Source organism: Mesoplodon bidens (genome assembly GCF_964165515.1).
Source record: "Mesoplodon bidens genome assembly, chromosome: 19".
Taxonomy (NCBI): Eukaryota; Metazoa; Chordata; class Mammalia; order Artiodactyla; family Ziphiidae; genus Mesoplodon; species Mesoplodon bidens.
Window position 1 is genome coordinate 53,007,952 of NC_138179.1, and position 26,934 is coordinate 53,034,885.

General features: G+C 40.2%; 1 protein-coding gene across 5 annotated transcripts; it reads left to right on the forward strand.

Moving 5' to 3' along the window:
* Positions 1-332: 332 nt before the first annotated feature.
* Positions 333-25,868, forward strand: MED1 (mediator complex subunit 1). 5 transcript variants are annotated; one of them, XM_081218362.1, is made up of 18 exons: positions 333-504; positions 2,479-2,585; positions 5,069-5,147; positions 6,875-6,929; positions 7,034-7,166; positions 7,874-7,902; positions 10,980-11,051; positions 11,794-11,868; positions 12,392-12,465; positions 13,110-13,199; positions 14,475-14,586; positions 15,111-15,235; positions 15,490-15,608; positions 16,386-16,587; positions 18,057-18,152; positions 18,276-18,381; positions 20,256-20,396; positions 25,651-25,868. In XM_081218362.1, exons 1-18 carry the CDS (start codon positions 480-482, stop codon positions 25,679-25,681), a joined length of 1,671 nt encoding a protein of 556 aa, XP_081074488.1. In that variant the 5' UTR covers positions 333-479; the 3' UTR covers positions 25,682-25,868. The 5 variants fall into 5 exon arrangements, with proteins under 5 accessions (XP_081074488.1, XP_081074489.1, XP_081074485.1 ...); XM_081218363.1 differs by lacking the exon at positions 25,651-25,868 and adding an exon at positions 20,591-20,828; XM_081218359.1 differs by having other exon boundaries at positions 20,256-25,868.
* Positions 25,869-26,934: the final 1,066 nt, after the last annotated feature.

The following is a 26,934-nucleotide window of genomic DNA, read 5'->3' on the forward strand; positions in this document are numbered from 1 at the left end:
ATATTTTCGAAGAGCTAGTCTTTTAGTAAAGAGAGCTGGGGATTTAACTTTGCAAACTGCTTAAAAGCCAAAACGAAAGTGCCAATTTTCGCAGAGGAGCCGAACACTACCAGCTACCAAACTCCACACCTAGGGCCGACAAGTCTGAGACAATTGACAGAGCAGGAAGGGTGGGGAGAATCTCGCGAGTAGCAACGTATTAACCATTTTTCGCGATATTTGGTGCCCAGCCCTTTTCCTCTCTCTCGCAGGATCACGGTTAATCTCGCGATCTTTCGGAAGTTCTGTTGGGGAAGATGGCGGCGGCCGCGAGCACCCTTCTCTTCTTGCCGCCGGGGACTTCAGACTGAGCCTTCTCGGGAAGAGTGGGGACTGCAGGCGCCCTACGTCCCGGGAGCCCGAACCAACTTGGTTCCTCTGTTAGTGGTGAGGAGGGGCATATCCTCTTGTGTAGGACTCAGGCCCTTCCAGCTGTCAGGATGAAGGCTCAGGGGGAAACCGAGGGTGAGTGAGTGACTGAGGGGAAAAGCAGGGGGCGGGACACAGTTGGGGGAGCCAATCTCTGAGAGGAGCTGGGGGGCAGATGCTTCCGCGGGGGCCACTCTCCCGAGGGCTCAGAGTCTAGGAGGCGGGATGTGTGTGAGTTTTAGATTCTGACTGCCTTCCTTGGGGATGGAGAGCTTTGACTTTGGGGAGATGGGGACTCCCAACTTCTGTTAAGGTTTCCTGCTTAGCTAGGGGCAATCATTTGGGTCTCAGGGCAATTTTAGCCTAAAGGGATGGGAGACGCGGCGAGTGAATGTAAAACTTGCTCCTTCCAGAAGAGAAGTGTGAATGATGACATAAAAACGGTAATACAGCGCTGTATGTCAAAGTACTGGAGGACGTTTTCGCGTGAATGAAATGATTAGGTACTTATGGTATTAAAAGCCAGCAGTTCTCAAGAATGTCACAGTGTTCACATCTTGTGCTATTGTATATTCTAAAAATGCGTTGAATTTCAACCTTTCAATGTCTGAACTAATTCAGAACTGCTGAAAAACAACTTTTCTGTGTAACGTTACATAGATTCTCTGAAGTTCCACTTTCCAGTTTAAATGCTTCCTTAGCATTTTGGACATAGTTCTGTTGATACAGCTCACTATTATTTACTTGTCTTCTCCAATGTGCTCTGAGCTATGTAGATCAGGATCTTGCCTTACTCATCATTATATAGTCCCTGGCACATAATAGTTGCTCAAAAAATGTTTCATTAGAGCATTTGTGTAAAGATATTTATCATCAGGCTTCTTAAGGGAAAGAAGGGGGGTGTGTTTTGAAGGGGAGGAAGAAAAAAGGTATACTTCTTGGTGCAGAGGATGACAAGTGTAAAATGGAAACTCGAGGAGGCAGTTTTGTCTAGTTTGCTCACTGCTGTATCTCCATCATGTAAAATAGTGCCTGAGTGAATGAGTCTTGAAAGTGGGAATTGTCAAACATTTCTCCAGAACTATAAATTGGCTGGAACAAACAAAAAAACAGTTTTCCAGAAGATGAAGGCATTGGAGGGAGGAGTTGAATCTTGATTTAGAAGATGTCACTACCTCAACTCAGATTGCTGACATTCTATTCATCTTTCAATGGCACCTTTTCTGTAACATCCCCACAACTAATCACAAACTTTTCCTCCTTTGAATTTCAGTAGTAATGTGTCTCTGTTTTAAGAACAAATCTCATTTTGCTTTGTGTGATGGTTATTTTCACATAACTTATCCACACCCCCTCACAGGTGTCATCTCAGGCATATTGTATTTTTGCACTGCCGGTGGTCTCCAGCACAGGTCCTTGCTCATGCTAAGCAGTTACAAGAATTACAGGAGTTGGAGGGTGTAGGAGGTCCCTTCACACACTATCCAGGAGTCATTCTTTTCTGCCTTTCTCTTAACTTTGCTGGAAATTCATCCTTTAGTCATTGACATCTTCCTTGTTCATATAGTTTGAGTTCAAATAGGAAAAATCTGAATGGCAAATAAAGCCTGTTTTCTTGATAATACTTATAAATCAATTTCTTAAAATTATGTGAAAAAATTAAGGAAGTCTGTATTTTCACTTTGAAAACCAACTAACCGTAGTTAGGCCATGTTCAAATGTATGCTCTGCATATATCATATAAGGGATTTCACTAATATCATGAAATTATTTTGTCACTAAATGGCAGTCTTGATCCTTAAACAGGATTAGAGATGGTTCTTTTTTTGGTTCTCATTAAGTTTGAATAGAAAGCAGTCCCCTTCTATGGTGTTCGTTAGACTAGACCCACAATTGTGTGTCTTCTTGTCATTAAAAACAAATTCTTCATATGTTTTGAAGTAAATCATATTGGAAAAGATTTTAACTGAGTTCTTACCAGGATGAAATATGGGAGTTTTGTTTGCAAGAAAAACTGTGGAAGGTCTTGAAAGAAGAGTTGCTAATGATGTTTTCTGATTTATATCTTAGAGTCGGAAAAGCTGAGTAAGATGAGTTCTCTCTTGGAACGGCTCCATGCAAAATTTAACCAAAATAGACCTTGGAGTGAAACCATTAAGCTTGTGCGTCAAGTCATGGTGAGGATTGTGCTGAAGCGGATAAAGTGTTGTGCTTAGATAATTATTTAATAAGCTAAGCTCCCTGTGTAGACTCTTTCTAACTAGTTATTATGGTGTGTCTTCAGTTTTATTTCTCATAAAATCATAAGCACATGATGGCTTTCAACTTTTAAGAGTCTACCTAAGAAGGAGGTGTATTTATAAAATTATGTTAATTGTGAGTTATAGTACACTGCGGTACTTTAGGCAAAGTGTTAAGAAATACACCTATAAAAGATACACCTGATAGGGAGTTCCCTGGTGGCCTAGTGGTTAGGATTCCTGGCTTTCACTACCGTGGCCCAGGTTCAGTCCCTGGTCAGGGAACTGAGATTCCACAAGCACCACAGTGCTGCCAAAAAAAAAAAAAAAAAAAAAACCAACACATGACAGACATATAGAGAGACATTTATTTTTCACTTCCTGTCAAGCTCCTTGATTCTAATGTGTTAATACTGTCACTGTATCTATTCTGCTAGTTGAGTTTGCAATTCATTTTTAATTAACTTCACCTGTTTACTCTGTGGCCCTCTTTCTCTACAGTACTACTTCTCCTTTCTGAGTCATTCACCAGTGTGGGGAGCCCTTAGTTAGGTGGAATACAGGGAGTGGGGTGAGGGTAGAGGCTGGATGTTAAAAGTTCATCCACATGATTCCAGTGGTAGTAAAATGTTACAGGAGTGCTTTTTTATGACTTGACCTGTGCAATGGTTATATGGATGTGTTCACTTTGTAATAATTCACAATCTCTTCACTTCAGATTCATATACTTTTCTGTATACATGTTATACTTCAGTGAAAGTACCCCTCTACCAAACCTTACATCGGGTCCAGAGTAAGTTCAGTTTAGTAGATTTATTAGAGCTTAAAATGATCATATCAGTATATAGCCTAGTAAAAAAACTGAATTTGCTGTCAAAAAGCCTGTATTTTAGTCTTAACTCCAGTACTTCTACCTACGTGACCTTGGACAAATTATTTGTTCTTTCTGATCCTCAGTTTCCTCATCTGGAAAGTAGAGACACACAACACCAGTTTGCTTTTTCACACAGTTTTGCTGTAGGGATCAAATGAGATAATGGACACCAAAGTGTCATGCTGCTAAAAGATTTCCGTAACTAAGTTCTACAGATATCTTCTGGCTCAGGATTGTGTACATAAAAAAGGTTTTTTGGTTTTTTTTAGAAGTCTTAAAGAATGGCAATTTTTCCAGTCTGGTTGTCATTTTTATACTATAAGGCAGCCATATTCTAGTTTGAAATATGGTCTATAAGTGATATTGTCATTAGGGAGACATTATGACATAGAGGGATTCCAGGTGGCTACTAAGACCCTCTTTTGGGTTACCAGTTCTTGGTTTGGTCACCATAGCTTCCATTGTCTACTTCTCACTTTTGCAGGTTCAGAAACCTACTTTTATTGGTACGTAAAAGATTTTGAAGAGTTTTCAACAACTGACATACTAACAAAATCTCAGTAGGTTAACATGGAAATCAGAATGCCAGTTTATTAATTTACAGCAGAGTGTTTGTCTTTCCAGCTACCAAAGTACTGGTATCCATTGTCCTTGCAATGGACAAGGTCCTTGTATATTCAAGGTACAAAGGGAGCTAGATTATTAATTAGTCAGATATTTGTGAGGGTGGAATTAGAGCAAAGAGAGATGGATTTAGGGTGTGGAAAAGTCTGAAAAACTATCCTTATATCATAAAACTGTTCATACTTCTGGGGACTAGAATGTTGTGCAGAGAGAAACTTCTTCCCTGGATATGTTTAGAAAAACTATGCTAAAGTTTTTGCTCTTTGGCTTTTTCTGAACTATGTATCCTGTTTCTTAGAGTCAATCTAGTTTGACTATGGTCTGGCTGTATTTCTTAGATTACATGCATATCACCTTATTAGATGTGGGAATTGTCCCATCTGAGCCACCCCATTTAACTTATAGAATCTTAGGATGTAGTCACTTCTACAGGAGGCTGATCTCATTTATTACATTTTGATTCTTCCTAATTTTTCCCTGAAAGTTATCTTATTTTAGATCTGGAAATACCTTTGGTATAGGCTTTTTTTTTTTTTTTTTTTTTTTTGGCCATGCTATGCAGTATGTGGGATCTTAGTTCCCCGACCAGGGATCAAACCCACGTCCCCTGCGTTGGAACTGCAGAGTCTTAACCACTGGACTGCCAGGGAAGTCCTAGATCTGGAAATACCTTTTTCTACTTTCATGGATATGGATATGCCTGTATCCATGTATATTAACCTTTCCTCTTTTGGATGGATGGACAGACTAACAGTTAAAAATCTATAGATTATCTAGAATATATAGAAAATATAGACTATATAGACTATACCATAATATATAGACTATCCTGAAATGTTATTTCTAGGATAATGTGTATGTTTACCCAAAACACTGTTGGCTTTGTTAGTTTTTACCTGAAATGTTTTCCTTCTTAATACAGGAGAAGAGGGTTGTGATGAGTTCTGGAGGGCACCAACATTTGGTCAGCTGTTTGGAGACGCTGCAGAAAGCTCTCAAAGGTTTGTAAACATCTTTGAAATATGCTAATTTCTTTAAAACCCCCCAGTTTAGGAAAGACTATTTTATACTTACACTAGAAATATACATTGAGATAGGTCAACCGTTCTATGCTAGGTGTTGTTCTTGCTTTCATTATGGAGTTGAGATGAGCTCTTACCTGAACTTTTGAAACATTTATTTTTTATCCCATTTTGGAGGTTGGTAGAAACTCAAAAGATAATTGATGGAGGGTAGCTATAAGATTGCAGATAGGGCCTCCCTGGTGGCGCAGTGGTTGAGAGTCCGCCTGCCGATGCAGGGGATACGGGTTCGTGCCCCGGTCTGGGAGGATCCCATATGCCGCGGAGCGGCTGGGCCCGTGAGCCATGGCCGCTGGGCCTGCGCGTCCGGAGCCTGTGCTCCGCAACGGGAGAGGCCACAACGGTGAGAGGCCCGCATACCGCAAAAAGAAAAAAAAAAAAAAAAAAAAAAAAGATTGCAGATAGCAGGAGAAAGTTTTTTTTTTTTCTTTCACATATTCTCTCCTAATTAACTCAATAAGAAGATGGACTTTTTGACTCTAAGAGATTTTTACAGTGTTTATAAAGAATGTTTTCAGGAAAGCAAACATAAAATTCAAATCATGAGCTTGATTATTCAAGCTTATAATTAGTACTTCTGTCTGTTTTTGAAGGAAAATGAAAGTAAAAACAGATTTTACTCTGATTATCACAAATGAACCTGATTCAGCTGAATTTTTTTTTAATTGTGGTAAAATGTATATAACAAAATTTACCATTTTAACCATTTTTAATTGTACAGTTCAGTGGCATTAAGTGCATTCACATTGTTGTGTAACCATCACCACCATCCATCTCCAGAACTTTTTCATCTTCCCAACTGAAACTCTGAACGCATTAAACAGTAACTTGTCATTTCCCCTCTTCCCAGCTCCTGGTAACCACCATTCTATATGCTGACTCTAACGATCTGACTACTCTAGATACCTCATATAAGTGTAATCATACAGTATTTGTTCTTTTGTGATTGGCTTATTTCACTTAGCATAATATCTTCAAGGTTCCTCCATTTTATAGCATATATCAGAATTTCCTTCCTTTTTAAGAAAGCTGAATAATATTTTATTGTATGTATACATCATATGTAAACAAAATAACATTTTGTTTATACATTCATTCATTGATGGACACTTGGGTTGTTTCTATCTTTTGGCTATTGTAAATAATGCCACTATGAACATAGAATATTTGTTTCTATGCTGGTTTTGATGTTAATCTTCCTTATTCTAGCATTAGCAGATAAATGGGTCTTTTTTTTTTTTTTTTTTAGCCGCACCGAGCGGCATGTAGGATCGTAGATCCCCGACCAGCAATTGAACCCGCGACCCCTTCAGTGGAAGCGCGTAGTCTTAACCACTGGACCTCCAGGGAAGTCCCTAAGTGTGTCTTCTTTAAATTAAAGATAACTTGTCCCAAATGAGTAATGAAAATGAGAGAGGAGAAAGGTCCAATCATTTTTTTCAAATAGATCTTTTTTTTGATCCTTATTACTGCTTAGGCCACAGCTAAGCCTTACCAATGAACTTTATGCACATTATAATCATTTGAACTATTGAATGTGTTTCTGGCTTTGCAAGGATAGATATACTCTTGGGATGTTTCTGGTTCTGAATAATACAATTTATTTGGAACATCTTTTGTGATTTCCTTTTTTCACCCTTTTGTAGTAACATCTTTACCAGCAATGACTGACCGTTTGGAGTCTATAGCAAGACAGAATGGGTAAGTAGTGTATCTGTAGGCAGAAATGTTTAACTTAGTGTTGACTTTGGGTGGCTTTATTTATGTGTCTTCTATTAATTTTTGTTTTGATTTGTTCCTGCTAGACTGGGCTCTCATCTCAGTGCCAGTGGCACTGAATGTTACATCACGTCAGATATGTTCTATGTGGAAGTGCAGTTAGATCCTGCAGGACAGCTTTGTGATGTAAAAGTGGCTCACCATGGGGAGAATCCTGTGGTATGTGTTGTTGATATTTCACTGGAATCTGTGGGGTTTACTTAGGGACATTAATTTTAAAAGGAATTGTTGGGGTTTGAAATAGCTCGGGTTTAGGTTTTTTTCACGAGCCACTATAGAGATGATGTGATGGGCTACAACATCAGTAGCTGTAGAGTGGAATTTAGTATAATCTGGGTCCATCTCTGACATCATCCAGAGGCTTTGACAAAAGGAAACACCAGAGGAACCCTTTCCATTTCATATCAACAAACATGAGCCGCAACTGAACAATAGGTTCTGGGGATACAAATAATTTCAAGTTCCTACTTCAAAGAACTTATAATCAAGAAGGACAGATAATCTTGTACATAACTAATGTCTCTGAAAAACCCTGTAATAGAGAGGAATGTAAAATGTGTATAACCAGACAGTTGAATATGGATTCCAAGGATGGCTTTAAAGAGAGGTCCTAATGTTTTAAACAAGCAGCTGAAAGTTGATTCCTTTATAAGCTATTTCATATATATTTTAATCTTTAGTTTCCTGACCCAACCCATGGTTTACCAAGTAGGAAGAAGATATTTTTGATATCTTAATATAAGAACCTTCTGTAGTTTTAATGTTTTTGTTATAAAGCATGTGTTATTAATAAAAGAGAAAAACTTTTGATGTCTTCAAGCGTCTTAAAGTAGTTTAAAGTTTTAACGTAATTTCTTTAATTTCAGAGCTGTCCGGAGCTTGTACAGCAGCTAAGGTGAGCAGATGACATTTATATTCCCTGATATTGGCAGACAGTGCTATTCTTTTTTTTTTTTTAATTAAAAAAAAATTTTTTTGGCTGCGTTGGGTCTTGCTGTGCATGGGCTTTCTCTGGTTGCGGCCAGCAGGGGCTACTCTTCGTTGTGGTGTGCGGGCTTCTCATTGCGATGGCTTCTCTTGTTGTGGAGCACGGGCTCTAGGTGCGCAGGCCTCAGTAGTTGTGGCATGCATTCTCAGTAGTTATGGCTCGCAGGCTCAGCAGTTGTGGCATACAGGCTTAGTTGCTTCGCGGCATGTGGGATCTTCCCGGACCAGGGCTCGAACCTGTGTCCCCTGCATTGGCAGGCGGATTCTTAACCACTGTGCCACCAGGGAAGCCCGACAGTGCTATTCTTTTTTCTTTTTTTTTTTTTTTTTGCGGTACGCGGGCCTCTCACTGTTGTGGCCTCTCCCGTTGCGGAGCACAGGCTCCGGACGCGCAGGCCCAGCGGCCATGGCTCACGGGCCCAGCCGCTCCGCGGCATATGGGATCCTCCCAGACCGGGGCACGAACCCGTATCCCCTGCATCGGCAGGCGGACTCCCAACCACTGCGCCACCAGGGAGGCCCCAGTGCTATTCTTTATAGCTAAGTTTTGAGGACAGTCAGAAGTTACTTTCCTGAGGAACAAATTTATTTTCTTGGGTCAAGACTTTTCACAGTCTGTACTTGTTCACTTTCAGAATTGACTTAGCTTGATTTTTTTTACCCTATTCCGTCTATCCCAGGGTTTCTCAACCTTGACAGTATTGAAATTTGGGTTGGGAAATTCTTTGCTGTAGGGGGCTGCCCAGTTCATTGTTGGATGTTTAACAGCATCCCTGGTCTCTCCCAACCAGTTGCCAGTAATATCTCCTGAATTATGACAATCAAAAATATCTCCAGGTATTGTCCTCTGGAGGGCAAAATCACTCCTGGTTGAGAACTACTGAGCTAACCTTAGGAATTCTGTGTGGAACAAAAATAAATAGAACCTAATTATTGAATCAGAGAAAGCTTGAGAAAATTGAGTCTATACCATGAAAAAACTTTTTTTCACTTCAACTTTGAGAAAAATTATTTTATATTTAAGGTATATGGGTCCCATTATAGTAAAGTGCTAGGCTTGAAGACAGTCTCTTTTAGTAATTGATGTTTTTTGCCATTGGCTTATCTTTTCTCTTTGAATTGAGAGGAAATTTTCATGCTTAAATTTAAACCCAGATTTAACTCTCTGGGAATTTGAGAAAATCATAACATCAATTTTATGTTTTAAATTATCGTGAAGTTATCAGATATCGCATGGAGGAGTCTTAGAAAGGGTGTTAATATTGAGGAAATAAGTTTTACACGCAGTCTTCTCAATGATCAGTTTAATGTCCTTATAGCCAAATACACCAGATTTGAACGAGCTTTGAAAAATTGCAGTGCAACATAAAAAATAACATTTTATGATTTCAGTAACTCAGTAAGTCTAGCAAAGGTGTATTACCAGAATAGTCCAGGAAAAAAATATTTCTGGCTCTAATGTGGAGTAGGAGACCATACAAATTTATGAACTGATGGTGTTCTAAAGTTAATTTGTAGGCATGTTTGAAAGTGGGAACCTTAGGAAGAATATTAGTCTTTACCTGGTATTTTTTTTTAATTTATTTATTTTGGGCTGCATTGGGTCTTCATTGCTGCGCGTGGGCTTTCTCTAGTTGCGGCCAGCGGGGGCCATCGCGTGGGCTCAGTAGTTGTGGCTCGCGGCATCTAGAGTTCAGGCTCAGTAGTGTGGTGCAAGGGCTTAGCTGCTCCGCTGCATGTGGGATCTTCCCGAACCAGGGCTCAAACCCATGTCCCCTGCATTGGCAGGTGGATTCTTAACCACTGCGCCACCAGGGAAGTCCTCCCTGGTATTTTTTTTTTTTTTTTTTTTTTTAAATTTATTTATTTATTTTTGCTAGGTGAGGGCTTTCTCTAGTTGCGGCGAGCGGGGGCCACTCTTCATCGCGGTGCGGGGGCCTTTCACTATCGCGGCCTCTCCCGTTGCGGAGCACAGGCTCCAGACGCGCAGGCTCAGTAGTTGTGGCTCACAGGCCCAGTTGCTCTGCGGCATGTGGGATCTTCCCATACCAGGGCTTGAACCTGTGTCCCCTGCATTGGCAGGCGGATTCTTAACCACTGCGCCACCAGGGAAGTCCTCCCTGGTATTTTTGATCACTTTGTATAGATGGTAATTTTAAGGTAGGGAATATATTTTGCTGCTGCTCTTGCTTCCTTTTAATGTCTTCATGGCACTTCGGGCAGTAAGTGTTCAATAAATGCCCGACCAAGTATCTGACGTTGTCAGAGCAGTACAGCTTTCAAGAGACATTTTTTTTTTGTTTTTAAGTTTGAAAAAAGATGTGGAGAGTTAGAATTGTTGAGTTATGTTGGATTCCTGCCCACAAAAGCTTACTTGACTAGGAAACCATGCCTGAATAGTAGGTTCTAGGAAGCCAGGGGTTCATGGTAGTAGTTACTTTTTCCTGGGGTAAAGCTAGTCATAGGAACATTTTGGAATATGTGGTTTGCCTCCACAGTACCCATTCCCCTTTTCCTTAGGTCTCCCGTCTCTCTCCTAGTGTTCATTTTCCTTCTTTGCTCTTATGTTGCTATATACATGAAAAGTGTTCTATCTTCCCAATTTATTTATTTCCATTTTCTCTCCAAAAGTTTTTTTTCCTCATGACATCCAATCATCTCAGTTACAAATTAAGAGGAGAAGAAGTGATTTATTTAAACCAAGTCTCATTACTTAAGAGCGAATTACTATATGAGTTATCAGGTCTTTTTGACTATCTTTTATACTGCTTATTAGCACCTCCTCCAGAAAAATGGGGCAGAGAAAGGAATACATTGCATTTTCTTTTCCTACTTTTGATTGATTCTAGAAAACTTTGGGGGAAAAAGAGTAAAGCAAATTATTAAGATTAGTTTTATATAGCCATGATTTTTGGCACTTTGCTGATAAGACTGAATAGTAATTGTATGTTTTATTCTCTTCCCTCTCCCCTGAACTTCTTATAGGGAAAAAAATTTTGATGAATTTTCTAAGCACCTTAAGGGTCTTGTTAATCTTTATAACCTTCCAGGGGACAAGTAAGTATTTTTAGTTTTTTGCTTTTTTTGGAAAAACTAGTATAAATCTATAAACCATTTTGTACTTAGAAATTTGCCAAGTCTTCTGCCCTAGCTCATTTGTGATTTCTACTCATACTGACAATGTATAGCTCAGCTTCCAACTTAATGTCTTTTAAAGGTATTTTAAATTAAAAAAATCTGCATTAATGGATTATAGTGCTAGAAGATAATCCTTGAGATGTCTTCAACATACTGATTTCTAGGCTGAAAGAAATTGTTATGGAACTGGGTTGCCACTTTTATTTTCAACCTACCTGGGATTCTGTATACCTGCTTGGCTCTTTTAAGTAGAGATAAAAATTAGCTTTGGTAGATCAGTAATGATTTTTTTTTTTTTTTTTTTTGCAATATGCGGGCCTCTCGCTGCTGTGGCCTCTCCTGTTGCGGAGCACAGGCTCCGGACGCGCAGGCTCAGCGGCCATGGCTCACGGGCCCAGCCGCTCCGCGGCATGTGGGATCTTCCCAGACCGGGGCACGAACCCGTGTCCCCTGCATCGGCAGGTGGACTCTCAACCACTGTGCCACCAGGGAAGCCCTGATTTTTTTTTTTTTAACATTTTAAAGTTTTATTTTGTTTTTTAAATAGATATCTTAGTTGCCTCCAAGGTAGACTTACTCTCTAGGCTTTCATGTTGTGTGTGTGTATATATATGTATATTTGTCAACTATTTAATTCTTGTTTTCTTTATTTACTTTCTAGCAAACTAAAGACTAAAATGTACTTGGCTCTCCAATCCTTAGAACAGGATCTATCTAAAATGGCAGTTATGTATTGGTAAGACTGGCTAAAGTGTCAATTCTGTTTGACCTTGTTCTTAAACTTTTTCGTCTGTGGGGTTACTAGGCTCTTATTTTTTTAAATATATATTATAGATGTATGTTACTATGCATCTGTGTTTTACCTGTATTGTACATCTTGTCCATATCCTTTCAGTTTCCAAATGATTGCATTCCATTTTCTGAGTATCAGTATCCCTAAGTTGTTGGTTGGTATTCCTTAGGTTTTTTTTTTTTTTTTTTTAATTCCTTAGGTTTTATCAGAAGACTTGTCAAACCTGGCCTCCCTTCTGATAAATAATAGTTTAGTTGTAATTTTTGTTCACCATATTACATACTGATGTATTCTTAGAAATAATCCCTTCACTTTGAAGTTGAAATACAATTGTTAAATGCCCAAGTACAAGATAGAGTCATTAGGATAGAATTATAAGATGTTTAAGAGCTGAACTCATTATCACATTGTACACTAATACCTTCAGGGCTTAAATATAAGCAAACATAGATCATTTGTCTTGCAGGAAAGCAACCAATGCTGGTCCCTTGGATAAGATTCTTCATGGAAGTGTTGGCTATCTCACTCCAAGAAGTGGGGGTATGTGATTCTATTTTGCCTGTTTAGAAAAATGTCTAATTTTAGTTGAGGGGTTATTACAATTTCACCTTGGGTTTATAAGCAGAAGGTGAAAATTACCAGTCATTTGTGTTTCTGTTTTTTTTTAATTGAAATATAGTTGATTTACAGTGTTGTATTAGTTTCTGGTATAGAGCAAAGTGATTCAGTTATATATATGTGTGTGTATATATATATATATTTTTTTTTTTGCACATTCTTTTCCATAATAGTTTATTACAAGATATTATGTATGGTTCCCTATGCTTTACAGTAGGACCCTGTTGTTTATTTTACTTATAGTAGTTTGTATATGCCAATTCCAAACTACTAATTTATCCCTCTCTCATTTGTGTATTTTTTTAATGGTTTCTAAGGTGTCAACACCTGCCCTCCCCTAGTTTTTTTTTTTTTAATTGTGAAGTAAATTGTAAAGTGAACATTGTGAAGTCAGTTGCTGCTAGAATCAATATTTATGCTTCTGTCATATTTCATAAGCTGCTTTGGATCATTAGTCCTCATATCTGAAACTCTTTTCTTGTATATAGGTTTATAGGAATGGGAATGTTTTTCTTTATTTGTAATTTACCTGATAAAAAAGTAGTGATAAGTTTTATTTTGCATAGGTCATTTAATGAACTTGAAGTATTATGCCTCTCCTTCTGACCTGCTGGATGATAAGACTACATCCCCTATCATTTTGCATGAGAATAATGGTAAGACTTTCACTGTAAAGTAACTGAAGGTTTTGCTCAGTGTTTAAAAAATATTTTCAAAAATTTGAATGCCCAGGCCTGCCTGTACTTTCTGGTTTGCTACTCCCAAAGAAATTTGCCATCCCTACCAAAGTTTTCCATTTCTACCAGAGTTTGCATCTGATACATACACTTACACTCCTACAGATATACGTATCTATATGTACACATACATACATAATAATAAAAACTTAATAATTCCTTTTGAGTAAGTAAATGAGTGAATAAAAAAATGTAAACCATCTGACTTGAAATAATCCCCTTTAATCATTACTTTAAAGGTAAAGAAATTAGCCAACTTACTAAAGAACTAAAATAATGGATCTTACTTTGAATTTGCACTTTTTTTTTTTTTTGGCCACGCAGCACGGCTTGATGGATCTTAGGCCAGGGATTGAACCTGTGCCCTTGGCAGTGAAAGCCCGAAGTCCTAACAACTGGACCACCAGAGAATTCCCTATATTTGCACGTTAATAGACTAAAACATAATGAGAAATGACCTAATAACCTCATTTGGTCCCCTTTTAACTTCAATCGTTGACTATCCTATAATCATAATTCTACTTAAATGCTTTCTGAAGTTGGAGAAAATAAGTAAATATTGGTAATGAGCCTTCAAAATTTTTTTTTCCTTGGACTGCATTGTTACCTGTATTTTGTTTTATTTACTGACAGAAATATTGGTTGGTTAGAAAACTTGTAGCATTTCTGAGTTATATAGGTATTATAGTATCTGACAAACAAATTAGGGCTGACAAATTATACAGAAGTTAGCTTTTTTTTTAATGTTAAGATACTTATAATTTATTTAATTTCTTTTTAAAAAAATAAATTAATTTTTTTATTTGCTTTTATTTTTGGCTTTGTTGGGTCTTCATTGCTGTGCGCGGGCTTTCTCTAGTTGCAGTGAGCCGGGGCGCTCTTCGTTGTGCTGCGTGGGCTTCTCGTTGTCATGGCTTCTCTTGTTGCGGAGCACGGGCTCTAGGCGCACGGGCTTCAGTAGTTGTGGCACATGGGCTCAGTAGTTGTGGCTCGCAGGCTCTAGAGCACAGGCTCAGTAGTTGGGGCGCATGGGCTTAGTTGCTCTGCAGCATGTGGGACCTTCCAGGGCCAGGGATCGAACCCTTGTCCCCTGCATTGACAGGCGGATTCTTAACCACTGTGCCACCAGGGAAACTCAGGATCCTTACAATTCGTGTTACTTTGGAGAATACCATTTTTCTTTCCTTTTCTCAGTTCCTCGATCTTTGGGCATGAATGCATCGGTGACAATCGAAGGAACATCTGCTATGTATAAACTCCCAATTGCACCATTAATTATGGGGTCACATCCAGTTGACAACAAATGGTAAGTTAAATATAATTCTAGGATAGTAATGTCCATTTATTTCAACCTTAAGCCCAGTAAGAAACAGGTATTACTTTGACTTGGCTTTTCCCCCACTTGACTTTCTAGAGATCGGCTTTTTGTTTTACCCATTTAATTTCTTTTCAATATTTGCATGTTCCTCTTTGAAGTCTGCTCATAGAACACATTCTTATCCTGAGAGAGAAAGAAGAGAACTGTGCTACTTGCACTGGTTTAATGATTGCTCTATGGGATTTTTCTATGGGACTTTATGTTGATTTAGAGCTATGCTGGAGTAGTAACTAGAGAACGTGCCTCAGGATAGATGTTTGATAAGATACTCTAGGGTTAACAAACAGAATATTTTGGGATTGGGGGAAGGAAGTTCAAAGAGTGAACTTTTGATAGGTTTTGTGAGTAGGTGGTTATATGATACAGACATGTCTAAGAATGAGTGTTTAGATTTTTCATTTTCACATCAATTCAAAATCCCAATCCTCCACCTTTTCTTTTTTTTTTTGAAGGACTCCCTCCTTCTCCTCAATCACCAGTGCCAACAGTGTTGATCTTCCTGCCTGTTTCTTCTTGAAATTTCCCCAGCCAATCCCAGTATCTAGAGCATTTGTTCAGAAACTTCAGAACTGCACAGGTGAGTTTTAAGAAGCATCAGGAGCTATTAATTGTTATAAAAGTGAAAAGCAAACTTCACATTCAGATTACCTTAGACGTCTTTCAGTCTTGGCCTCAAAAAACCACTGATGGGTATAGATGTCATGGTGCTTTTGCTTATTAGTAAGTACTTTTTGAATAAATGGACGAATGAAGTAGAACTCATGAAGGGAAAACTGAGCTGTCAACGTTTTCATCTTACTGTGATCATTGTATTGATCTTTGTTTTTCTAGGAATTCCATTGTTTGAAACCCAACCAACTTATGTACCCCTTTATGAACTGATCACTCAATTTGAGCTGTCAAAGGACCCTGACCCTATACCTTTGAAACACAACATGCGATTTTATGCTGTAAGTAAGGCCCTATGAATTGTTGTAGATTATGTTTGGACCCAAGATCAGAATGTTCCTTTTATAGGATAACTGAGGTCAGATGATGTTCTTTTGGACAGCTGGATCATGTCCTATTTCCTCAGTCAGGCAGGAAATTACAGAAATCTCTGAAACATACTGAAGAAAGAGCACGAGCTTCCAAGTCTGGAAACAATGTACATTTAATTGTTGAAATTTCAAGTGAAAGTGTCTTAATGGTATTCTGAACTTTTACAAGCATATAAGTAGGTATTAAGAGTTCTTGCTGTTTAATTCTTTCAAGTGTCATGAGCTTATAATCTGCAAAGTATTTAACAGAGAAGAAAGTACTGGAATGAATAAATTAAGGAGCGTTTTAAAACCACATCTGGACTTGAATTTATTTGAATGTTTGACAGTAGTCTGGATTAAGTAATAGTTCCCAAATTCTGGCTCTGTTATAACTATATAGGGTGTTATTAAAAATATAGATTTTGCACTTGTGGTCCAGGGACCTCTTTTATACAGATTTCTGAGGTAATTTTTATGTTAGCTAGATTAGGAAACCACTAGCAGAACATTTACAAAGAAGGGGTATTTTCAGCCAAGCGAGTATTTGGCATTTAACATTAGCTGACCAAAGAACTGACTGTGGAGCTTTAATATTCAGCAAGAAATTGCTGATTTTTGAGGAGTGGGGGTTTTTTAAGGATAGTCTGTGGTTGGAGTACAGTGGGTGAGTGAATAGCATTCGTGTCCTTTGTTCTTTTTGCCCAGGCTCTTCCAGGTCAGCAGCACTGCTATTTCCTCAACAAGGATGCTCCTCTTCCAGATGGTAGAAGTCTACAGGGAACCCTTGTTAGCAAAATCACCTTTCAGCACCCTGGCCGGGTTCCTCTTATCCTGAATCTGATCAGACACCAAGTGGCCTATAACACCCTAATTGGAAGCTGTGTCAAAAGAACTATTCTGAAAGAAGGTACCACCTTTCCTTTTGATATACTTACTGGTAAATGGAAACTGATTACTCTAGTAGTTCTCTGATTTTGTGGCCCATCATATCACCTGTGGAGCTTTTAAAACTACATATATTTGGTTTTCATACCCAAATGAACTTAATGTGGGAGAAGTTGTGAATCTAGTTCAAGCTCCATGAATAATTTTGATGGAACCAGTCTGTAAATTGGCATTTGGAAACCACTGGATTTTTTTGCAATGGACTTACTCTTGTTCTGCATGCAGCAATATAACTGGGTACCTAAGGGCCTGAACCGTGCAGCAGATATATAAGGTAGAATTTGGGATTCTGCAGGAAGAGAGGAGTTCTTGACATCTAAATTTTAGGTTGTTAGGACAGTGGTTCCCACGTTTTATTCCTGAGTATATTTCCTCTCCCCGTTCTTTGGAGAACTTAATCATATAGCTTAAAAAAGGATGAGACCTGTGCCCTTCTCTTTTTTCTCCCAGGATGCTGGAATGCTGATGTTTTCCAAACAGTTTGCTATTAGAAATCTTGATATGAATTTTGGCTGCTCTAGTTAACCATAGTTAATTTTTTACTTTAGTTGTAAAGCACTTCAGTGATAGAGCTGTATCAGCGCAAATGGTAGGCAAGAAGAAATGGAAGGTAAATCAGGAGATATCTTTTGTGGGAATAAGAATTGCTTTAGAAATGAGAAATTTTAGAAAGTTGGAGTAATGACACAGAGCATGTGCAAGTGTCCTTATGACCCTTCTATGTCATATATTTCAGTCCTAGGAGAATTTTCCACATAGCTTCACGGTATTTAAAAATGAGTTTTTGTGAGATAGTTATGAAGTTAGTCCTGCAGAGATGCATCCTTCTTCCCACGAAAGTATATAATCCTTGTCTCTGGGCTGTCAGCCTGTTTGGCTTAGAAACCAATGATAAGTTACATATATATATATATATATATATATATATATATATGTGTGTGTGAGTATTTGGCATAAATATATCATTTTAGATTGTGGCCCCTACATCTGTGCTTACCGAACTATGGAGTGTATAGCTAACAGCTGTATACTGGTAGAAAGCAGGGTTTATGGTAGTGGTTCTAATGTCTGCTTAACAAATAGAATGAGAAACTCCTTTTGGCCACGTTTATTTTCAGAATTCACTTTCAAGGCAGGGTGTTTATATCTGCCAGGGACTTTATCAATTGGGATTAAGTGCCTTCATTTTAGAAAACTGAAGTTTAGTTACTTATTTGTATTGGAGTATTTGTAACATATACTGGTAGATTCCTTGGAATCTGATACCTTTAGTCACCTGTGGGTGACATAGTAGGTTTTGTGTATTAAAAAAATGTGTGGGATTTAGTTTCCAATGAGGGAGAGAAAATTTCATAGTTAATAATTACCATTTACATGTCTCATGTCTTTTACTTGGTTGATTATTTTATGATCCTTTTCTTTGCCTTTTAGATTCTCCTGGGCTCCTCCAATTTGAAGTGTGTCCCCTCTCAGAATCCCGTTTCAGCGTATCTTTTCAGCACCCTGTGAATGACTCCCTGGTGTGTGGTGAGTTATGTGGGTGGCTAGCACCTCTCTCAGGGCAGCAGTTTGGTCCCTTTATCTTTTTTGGAAAGTCAGAAACTGAACCTGAATCTATCTTAAATGCCTCCTATATATTTTGTCTTTCAGTGGTAATGGATGTGCAGGACTCAACACATGTGAGCTGTAAACTCTACAAGGGGCTGTCAGATGCACTCATCTGCACAGATGACTTCATTGCCAAAGTTGTTCAGAGGTAGCACTGGCCCTTTTCCATCAGAGTCCCATTAAGAGATGTATAAGGAATGTTGTTTTCAGTATTAGAGTGAATTGGAAATTTAGTAGGAAAGCATTTAGTCACTGCTTTGAATTCACCCTTCTCTGCTTTTGGATCAGAAGCAATATGAGCTTTTGGTTTTATAAATCTCATTATGAGAGTAATAGGAAGTAAGGTAGGTAACTTCAGGCCCCACATTAGGGTTCTTTTATGAGGGAGAGAGCTGAAATAAGATGTAGATCTTTTTCCACTTTTTCCTCTGTGTCATTTTTTTTTTAAACACATATAATGTGTCAAATGGCAGTATGTGGGAAGATCCTTAAGCCAGTCAGCTTCCCATAAACATTAATATGTAATTTCAAGATTTTTTTGGAGTAGGTACCAGTGGTCTGTTTAGTAAATAAATTTTATTAGAACACAATAAAACATACCTGTAAGTGAACACATCTTTCTTTTCATTTACATATTGTTTATGGTGGCTTTTGAGCTAAGATGGCAGAGTAGTTGGACAGAAACCATATCATCTTTGAAAGTCTAAAACATTACTCTCTGGTCCTTTAAGAAAGGTTGCTGACATATTCCAGAGCAAAATATTTTCAAACATGTTTATAAACATAAATTTATCTGTAACAGGGCTTCCCTGGTGGCGCAGTGGTCGAGAGTCCGCCTGCCGGTGCAGGGGACACGGGTTCGTGCCCCGGTCCAGGAAGATCCCACATGCCACGGAGCGGCTGGGCCCGTGAGTCATGGCCGCTGAGCCTGCATGTCTGGAGCCTGTGCTCCACAACGGGAGAGGCCACAACAGTGAGAGGCCCTCGTACCGCAAAAAAAAAAAAAAAAAAAAAAAAAAATTTATCTGTAACATCAAAAGTGCTTTGCTTTAAAATAAAAAAGATTTACTGCCAGTGGTAGCACTTTTCACAGTATAGCTTTGGGGTGATCTAAGCCATTAAAGTTTAGAACTTGATGGGTCAAGAGGTTTTTCTAATGGTTCATCAATTAGGATAAGTTATATATACCATTAATCAGATGTAAAGCCCAAAAGGAGGGCATTTTCTTACTGAGTTCATTATTACCAGTTTTATTTTAGTTCAGTATGATGTCTAATTATTTGGACTCTTGTTTATGGTTGGTTTATTTGGTGGCACTTCAGAAGAGGTCGATGATTGCCTCTGGTCCAGATTCTTTTTTTTTTTTTTCGGGCTGTGCCGTGAGGCTTGCGGGATCTCAGTTCCCCAACTAGGGATCGAATCTGTGCCCCCTGCAGTGGAAGCATGGAGTCCTAACCACTGGACCACCAGGGAATTCCTTCCAGATTCTTTTTATTTTTAATTTTTTTTTGGCTGCGTTGGGTTTTGTCGCTGCACGCGGACTCTCTCTAGTTGCAGTGAGCGGGGGCCACTCTTCGTTGCGGTGTGTGGGCTTCTCGTTGCGGTGGCTTCTCCTGTTGCAGAGCATGGGCTCTAGACGCGCGGGCTTCAGTAGTTGTGGCACATGGGCTCCAGAGCACAGGCTCGGTAGTTGTGGCACACGGGCTTAGTTGCTCTGTGACATGTGGGATCTTCCCGGACCAGGGCTTGAACCCGTGTCCCCTGCATTGGCAGGTGGATTCTTAACCACTGCACCACCAGGGAAGCCCACAGATTCTTTTTAGAATGAGTTTACCCAAAGCTCTGGCATTTCATAGAACTGCTCCTGCCTTGCGGGTTATTTGCCTTGCCTGAAAGCTGCTTATTGTAAACCTTTTGGCATATGTAAGTCTCAGGCAAAATTAAAGCCTGTTTTCCCAAATAAATTGGTTTCATTAGCAGCTAGTGCAATATTAACTTTGTTTTTTCCATCTTATTTTACAGATGTATGTCCATCCCTGTGACGATGAGGGCTATTCGGAGGAAAGCTGAAACCATTCAGGCCGACACTCCAGCACTGTCCCTCATTGCAGAGACAGTTGAAGACATGGTGAAAAAGAACCTGCCCCCGGCTAGCAGCCCAGGGTATGGCATGACCACAGGCAACAACCCAATGAGTGGTACCACTACACCAACCAACACCTTTCCGGGGGGTCCCATTACCACCTTGTTTAATATGAGCATGAGCATCAAAGATCGGCATGAGTCGGTGGGCCATGGGGAGGACTTCAGCAAGGTATCTCAGAACCCAATTCTTACCAGTTTGTTGCAAATCACAGGGAACGGGGGGTCTACCATTGGCTCGAGTCCGACCCCTCCTCATCACACGCCGCCACCTGTCTCTTCGATGGCCGGCAACACCAAGAACCACCCGATGCTCATGAACCTTCTTAAAGATAATCCTGCCCAGGATTTCTCAACCCTTTATGGAAGCAGCCCTTTAGAAAGGCAGAACTCCTCTTCCGGCTCACCCCGGATGGAAATGTGCTCGGGAAGCAACAAGGCAAAGAAGAAGAAGTCATCAAGGTTACCACCTGACAAACCCAAGCACCAGACTGAAGATGACTTTCAGAGGGAGCTATTTTCAATGGATGTTGACTCACAGAACCCTATCTTTGATGTCAACATGACAGCTGACACGCTGGATACGCCACACATCACTCCAGCTCCAAGCCAGTGTAGCACTCCCCCAACAACTTACCCACAACCAGTACCTCATCCCCAATCCAGTATTCAAAGGATGGTCCGACTATCCAGTTCAGACAGCATTGGCCCGGATGTAACTGATATCCTTTCAGACATTGCAGAAGAAGCTTCTAAGCTTCCCAGCACTAGTGACGATTGTCCACCCATTGGCACCCCTGTTCGAGATTCTTCAAGCTCTGGGCATTCTCAGAGTGCCCTCTTTGACCCTGATGTCTTTCAAGCCAATAATAATGAAAATCCATACACTGATCCAGCTGACCTTATTGCAGATGCTGCTGGAAGCCCCAGTAGTGACTCTCCTACCAATCATTTCTTTCCTGATGGAGTAGATTTCAATCCTGATTTGTTGAACAGCCAGAGCCAAAGTGGTTTTGGAGAAGAATATTTTGATGAAAGCAGCCAAAGTGGAGATAATGATGATTTCAAAGGATTTACATCTCAGGCACTAAATACTTTGGGGGTGCCAATGCTTGGAGGTGATAATGGGGAGACTAAGTTTAAAGGCAATAGCCAAGCTGACACAGTTGATTTCAGTATAATAGCAGTGGCTGGTAAGGCTTTGGGTCCTACAGATCTTATGGAGCATCACAGTGGTAGCCAGAGTCCTTTATTGACCACTGGGGACTTAGGGAAAGAAAAGACTCAAAAGAGAGTAAAGGAAGGCAATGGCACCAGTAACAGTAGTCTATCAGGGCCAGGATTAGATAGCAAACCAGGGAAGCGCAGTCGAACCCCTTCTAATGATGGCAAAAGCAAAGATAAGCCTCCAAAACGGAAGAAGGCAGACACTGAGGGAAAGTCTCCATCTCACAGTTCTTCTAACCGACCTTTCACCCCACCTACTAGTACAGGTGGATCCAAATCTCCAGGCAGTTCAGGAAGATCTCAGACTCCCCCAGGTGTTGCCACACCACCCATTCCCAAAATCACTATTCAGATTCCTAAGGGAACCGTGATGGTGGGCAAGCCCTCCTCTCACAGTCAGTATACCAGCAGTGGTTCTGTGTCTTCCTCAGGAAGTAAAAGCCACCATAGCCATTCTTCCTCGTCTTCTGCTTCCAACTCAGGCAAGATGAAAAGCAGTAAATCAGAAGGTTCATCAAGCTCCAAGTTAAGTAGCAGTATATATTCTAGCCAGGGGTCTTCGGGATCTAGCCAGTCCAAAAATTCATCCCAGTCTGGGGGGAAGCCTGGCTCCTCTCCTATTACCAAGCATGGACTGAGCAGTGGTTCCAGCAGCACCAAGATGAAACCTCAAGGGAAGCCATCATCACTTATGAATCCTTCTTTGAGTAAACCAAACATATCCCCTTCCCATTCAAGGCCACCTGGAGGCTCTGATAAGCTTGCCTCTCCAATGAAGCCTGTTCCTGGGACTCCCCCATCCTCTAAAGCCAAGTCTCCTATCAGTTCAGGTTCTGGTGGTTCTCACATGTCTGGAACTAGTTCAAGCACTGGCATGAAGTCATCTTCAGGGTTAGGATCTTCAGGCTCATTGTCTCAGAAAACTCCCCCATCATCTAACTCTTGTACAGCATCTTCCTCTTCCTTTTCCTCAAGTGGCTCTTCCATGTCATCCTCTCAGAACCAGCATGGGAGTTCCAAAGGGAAATCTCCCAGCAGAAATAAGAAGCCGTCCTTAACAGCTGTCATAGATAAACTGAAGCATGGGGTTGTCACCAGTGGCCCTGGGGGTGAAGACCCAATGGACGGCCAGGTGGGGGTGAGCACAAATTCTTCTAGCCATCCTGTGTCCTCCAAACATAACATGTCAGGAGGAGAGTTCCAGGGCAAGCGTGAGAAAAGTGATAAAGACAAATCAAAGGTTTCCACCTTGGGGGGCTCGGTGGATTCATCTAAGAAGACCTCAGAGTCAAAAAATGTGGGGAGCACGGGTGTGGCAAAAATTATCATCAGCAAGCATGATGGGGGATCCCCCAGCATTAAAGCCAAAGTGACTTTGCAGAAACCTGGGGAAAGTAGTGGAGAAGGGCTGAGGCCTCAGATGGCCTCTTCCAAAAACTATGGCTCTCCACTCATCAGTGGTTCCACTCCAAAGCATGAGCGTGGCTCTCCCAGTCATAGTAAGTCACCAGCATATACCCCCCAGAATCTGGACAGTGAGAGTGAGTCAGGCTCCTCCATAGCAGAGAAGTCTTATCAGAACAGTCCCAGCTCAGATGATGGCATCCGACCTCTTCCAGAGTACAGCACAGAGAAGCATAAGAAGCACAAAAAAGAGAAGAAGAAAGTAAAGGACAAAGATAGGGACCGGGACCGGGACAAAGACCGAGACAAGAAAAAATCTCATAGCATCAAGCCAGAGAGTTGGTCTAAATCGCCCATCTCTTCAGACCAGTCCTTGTCTATGACAAGTAACACAATCTTATCTACAGACAGGCCCTCAAGGCTTAGCCCTGACTTTATGATTGGGGAGGAAGATGACGATCTTATGGATGTGGCCCTGATTGGCAACTAGGAACCTTACTTTTTAAAGCAAAAACCATGGCCAGAGAAAAACTAAGTGTATAGGCAAATCACCATAAGGAGTGAGACAGGTCTGATTTTGTGTTTTAAGAATCTTAAATGGCATGGCTTTGACACCAAGTGGGGTGAATTTAGAAAGGCATAGCCAGACCCTACTAAAGAGACCATAGGGTTTGATTCTGGTTACCACGAATCACTTGTTCCTTTGCCAGGAAAAAAAAAAAAAAAAGTTAAAATACTTGCTTATGAAAGGGAGGGGGTGGGAAGGGCTTAGGGAGAGGGAAGGGTGGGAAACAGTTTTGTGGGAAATATTCATATATATTTTTTCTCCCTTTTTCCATTTTTAGGCCATGTTTTAAACACATTTTAGTGCATGTATTTGAAGGGCTGGGCAGAAAATGAAAAAGCAATACATTCCTTGATGCATTTGCATGAAGGTTGTTCACCTTTGGGTAGTTGTCCATTTGAGGCGTGGGCAAATGAAGGACTTTGGTCATTTTGGACACTTAAGTAATGTTTGGTGTCTGTTTCTTAGGAGTGATTGGGGAGGAAAGATGATTTTAGCTATTTATTTGTAATATTTCAATCCTTTATCTGTTTGCTTTTATACAGTGTTTTTTTTCCTAATTCTATGAGGTTCAGGGTTCAAAATGATGGGAGGTGGAAGAACGAAGCTTATTTGGTGGTAGGGAGCTTGTAGCTTGTGCTGGTACTGCAGCATCAAGCTGAAGCAGATTAGTCAGGGTCCACCTTTGGAGTTAAGTAGAAAACCAAAATGGTATTTTTGTTTTAGGAGGTTTTTCATAGGGTTCAGACATCATAGGAATATTAAGAGTTATCTTTCTGTGGAGGTATTGATTTATAGTTTCTTTTTCCTTTAAAGAAAGCTGGGCTGGCTTTTGGGGATGTAAACGTGTTTTCAGATGCAGTGAGGGTTAAAAGTGGGACAGCCTCCTTGATCCAGTGGCATGAAAACCAGTACAGAATTAATAGTTCTCCTATTTCTACAATGTGCCAAAAGTCCACATCCCAGCATTTTGTTTGTAGGAGAACTGATGCCATTCCTGAGAGCTGGGCTCCTTGTTTCCCTTCATCACAAGGATAAGGAGTCCAGACTTTAATTATTCCATTGTATGCTCCCTTAGATAAAACAGTAAACAAATTTGCAGCCATAGTTCACTTAAAACAGTTCCAAGCTCACCTGAAGTAATGGTGGGGGGGGCCTGGAATGCTAGGTGGGTATGAAGATAAACCCTTGCTACTATGTAGCAACACAATTGGACCTTTTTGGAGGAACAGGTCTGAGTCTGGATTCTGGGGGACATCAATAAGAAGCCCTTCTCATAAATATAGAAATCCAGGAGACCATTTGAGTGCAACACAAGTTCTCAGTATTTGGAGGGTCCTCTCAAAATTCTGCGGCCTTACTTTGATTTTGACACCTGCACTGTGCCATTCCTGATGATTCCATTCAGGTTCTGTGTCAGCAGGACGGGGCATGATCCCCAGCACAACTCTTCTGGATTAAAAAAAAAAAAAAAAGCCAGGTGATTCATTTGTGTGTGTGTGTGTATGTATGTGTGTGTGATAAATGGAGTGACTTCATCAGATATTGAAGATTTCTATATTCATCCCTTTCTGCAGGTTGGAGTTAGCATAGAGTTGGAAAATCAGCTTTGGCTTTCTTTCCTGACTGTCTCTGATTTCCTTTAGTGTTCTCCCTTTTCTGGTCATCAGCTCACAACAACTCTGCCACTTTTGTGTCCCAAGGTAATAAGAAGTAGGAAACGAAACATTGCAAAGTGGAGCAAGAAAAGTTATCGGTTACCGTATCAGAGTCAAATGTCTTGGGTGACACTAAGGAGGACATGGGCAAGGTGATACCAGAGTGCTTTATCTTGTGATGCTGATACAGTAGCAGCCTCTCAGACATACAACCAGGTTGGATTTCTCACCTAGTTTTGAATCCTATCCCATTGGTTTCTGCAGGAAAAAAAAAAAAAGGTTTTTAAGTTTGTCTGGGTGGGGAAAATCTTATGGGGAATGTACTGCATAGTATCAGGGGCTCAGCTCCCCCAAGCAGAGCCAACAAATACCAAAATGAGTAAACTGGGAAGCTTTTTCTCTCTTTCTGTCTTCATCCCAGATCAAAGAATCCCGAGTTAGGATCTGGATGAAGGATAAGCCCCTGACTTGTCGATGGGCACACCCCACACACTGACCCAGCATCTGAACTTGCTTAACAGGGAGCCGGGGCTAAACTGCTTCACCCTGCCTGAGAACCAGGGAGCACTGCATTTCTCCACAGGGTGGAGGAGAAGAGGCAGAATAAACCAAGCCTGGGACACCTCCCTCCTGTCTAGGTGTACTCATTCTCCTGTTTCAAAAGACGGCAAGGACATGAAGTCAACTTCTACCTATCTTCTGCTGCTGGAGTCTTTATGTATTCTTAGTTTGACCTGATTCCTCTTCTGTCTTTTGGCTTCATGTTAGGGGTTCTTGGTCAAAACCTGCTCTGATGTACATGAAGATTCCAGGTTCAAAAATCAATTTCTTTTAAAACAAGTATTTGGTGGGGGGGCGGTGGGAATGAAGCAGGATATAATTGCCAAAACTAGGCTTGAGGTTGGTGGCTCTTGGAAGGATTTTCCTTAAGGCCTAGGTCTGAAAATTTAGGGCAGCACTATTATGAATTCTCAAAAGAAACCTTCCAGGGAGCCAGTGAGTCATAGTATCCAGCTGAGTCACTTAAAGCAGATGCCAGTATAGGAAACTCATTATTCACAATCCCGAAGCAATCTCATTTTCTTTTACCTTTTTTCCCCCCCAATCTCCCTCCCCCCTGATTTCTACCCTTGAGTTAGTTTTTTGAGGGGTAGGAAGTACTTAACATATCAGAAGCTAGGTTGGGAAACATGCTCAGTTGCAAAAGCTGAGCTTTAAATTTTGTTTCAAAAATGTACATCAGGAGCAGATGGGGAGGGTCTTTTCTAAAATCTTTTCAAATTTGATTTTCTGTGCATATGGCCGTTCTGTAAATACTTTGGGGTTTTTCATTTTTTTGAAAGTAGACAAAAATCTGTGGGATTTTTTCCCCCGAACATTACAAAAACGTGTTTATTTACATGCGAATAAATTTCTTTGATAAAAAGCAACATGCCTATGTGTAATAAATTTTTAACCTTTGAATAATTTTTGTTTATTCAGCTTTTTTAAAGTCCAGTCAAAAAATTTTAACAAAGTAAAAGTCTTTCCTGAGTATTACTTGAAATTAACTGGGAAGTGTAATTGAAATTAGGGAAACAGACCCGTGAAAGTTTTCATCTGATTTATCTGCTCAAGCCAGTTTTACTAACTTTTGCAGGCCTTCATCACTAAATTCATCAGTAGTGCTTGCTGGGAGAAAACTGCTTTTAGATGAGGTGCAACT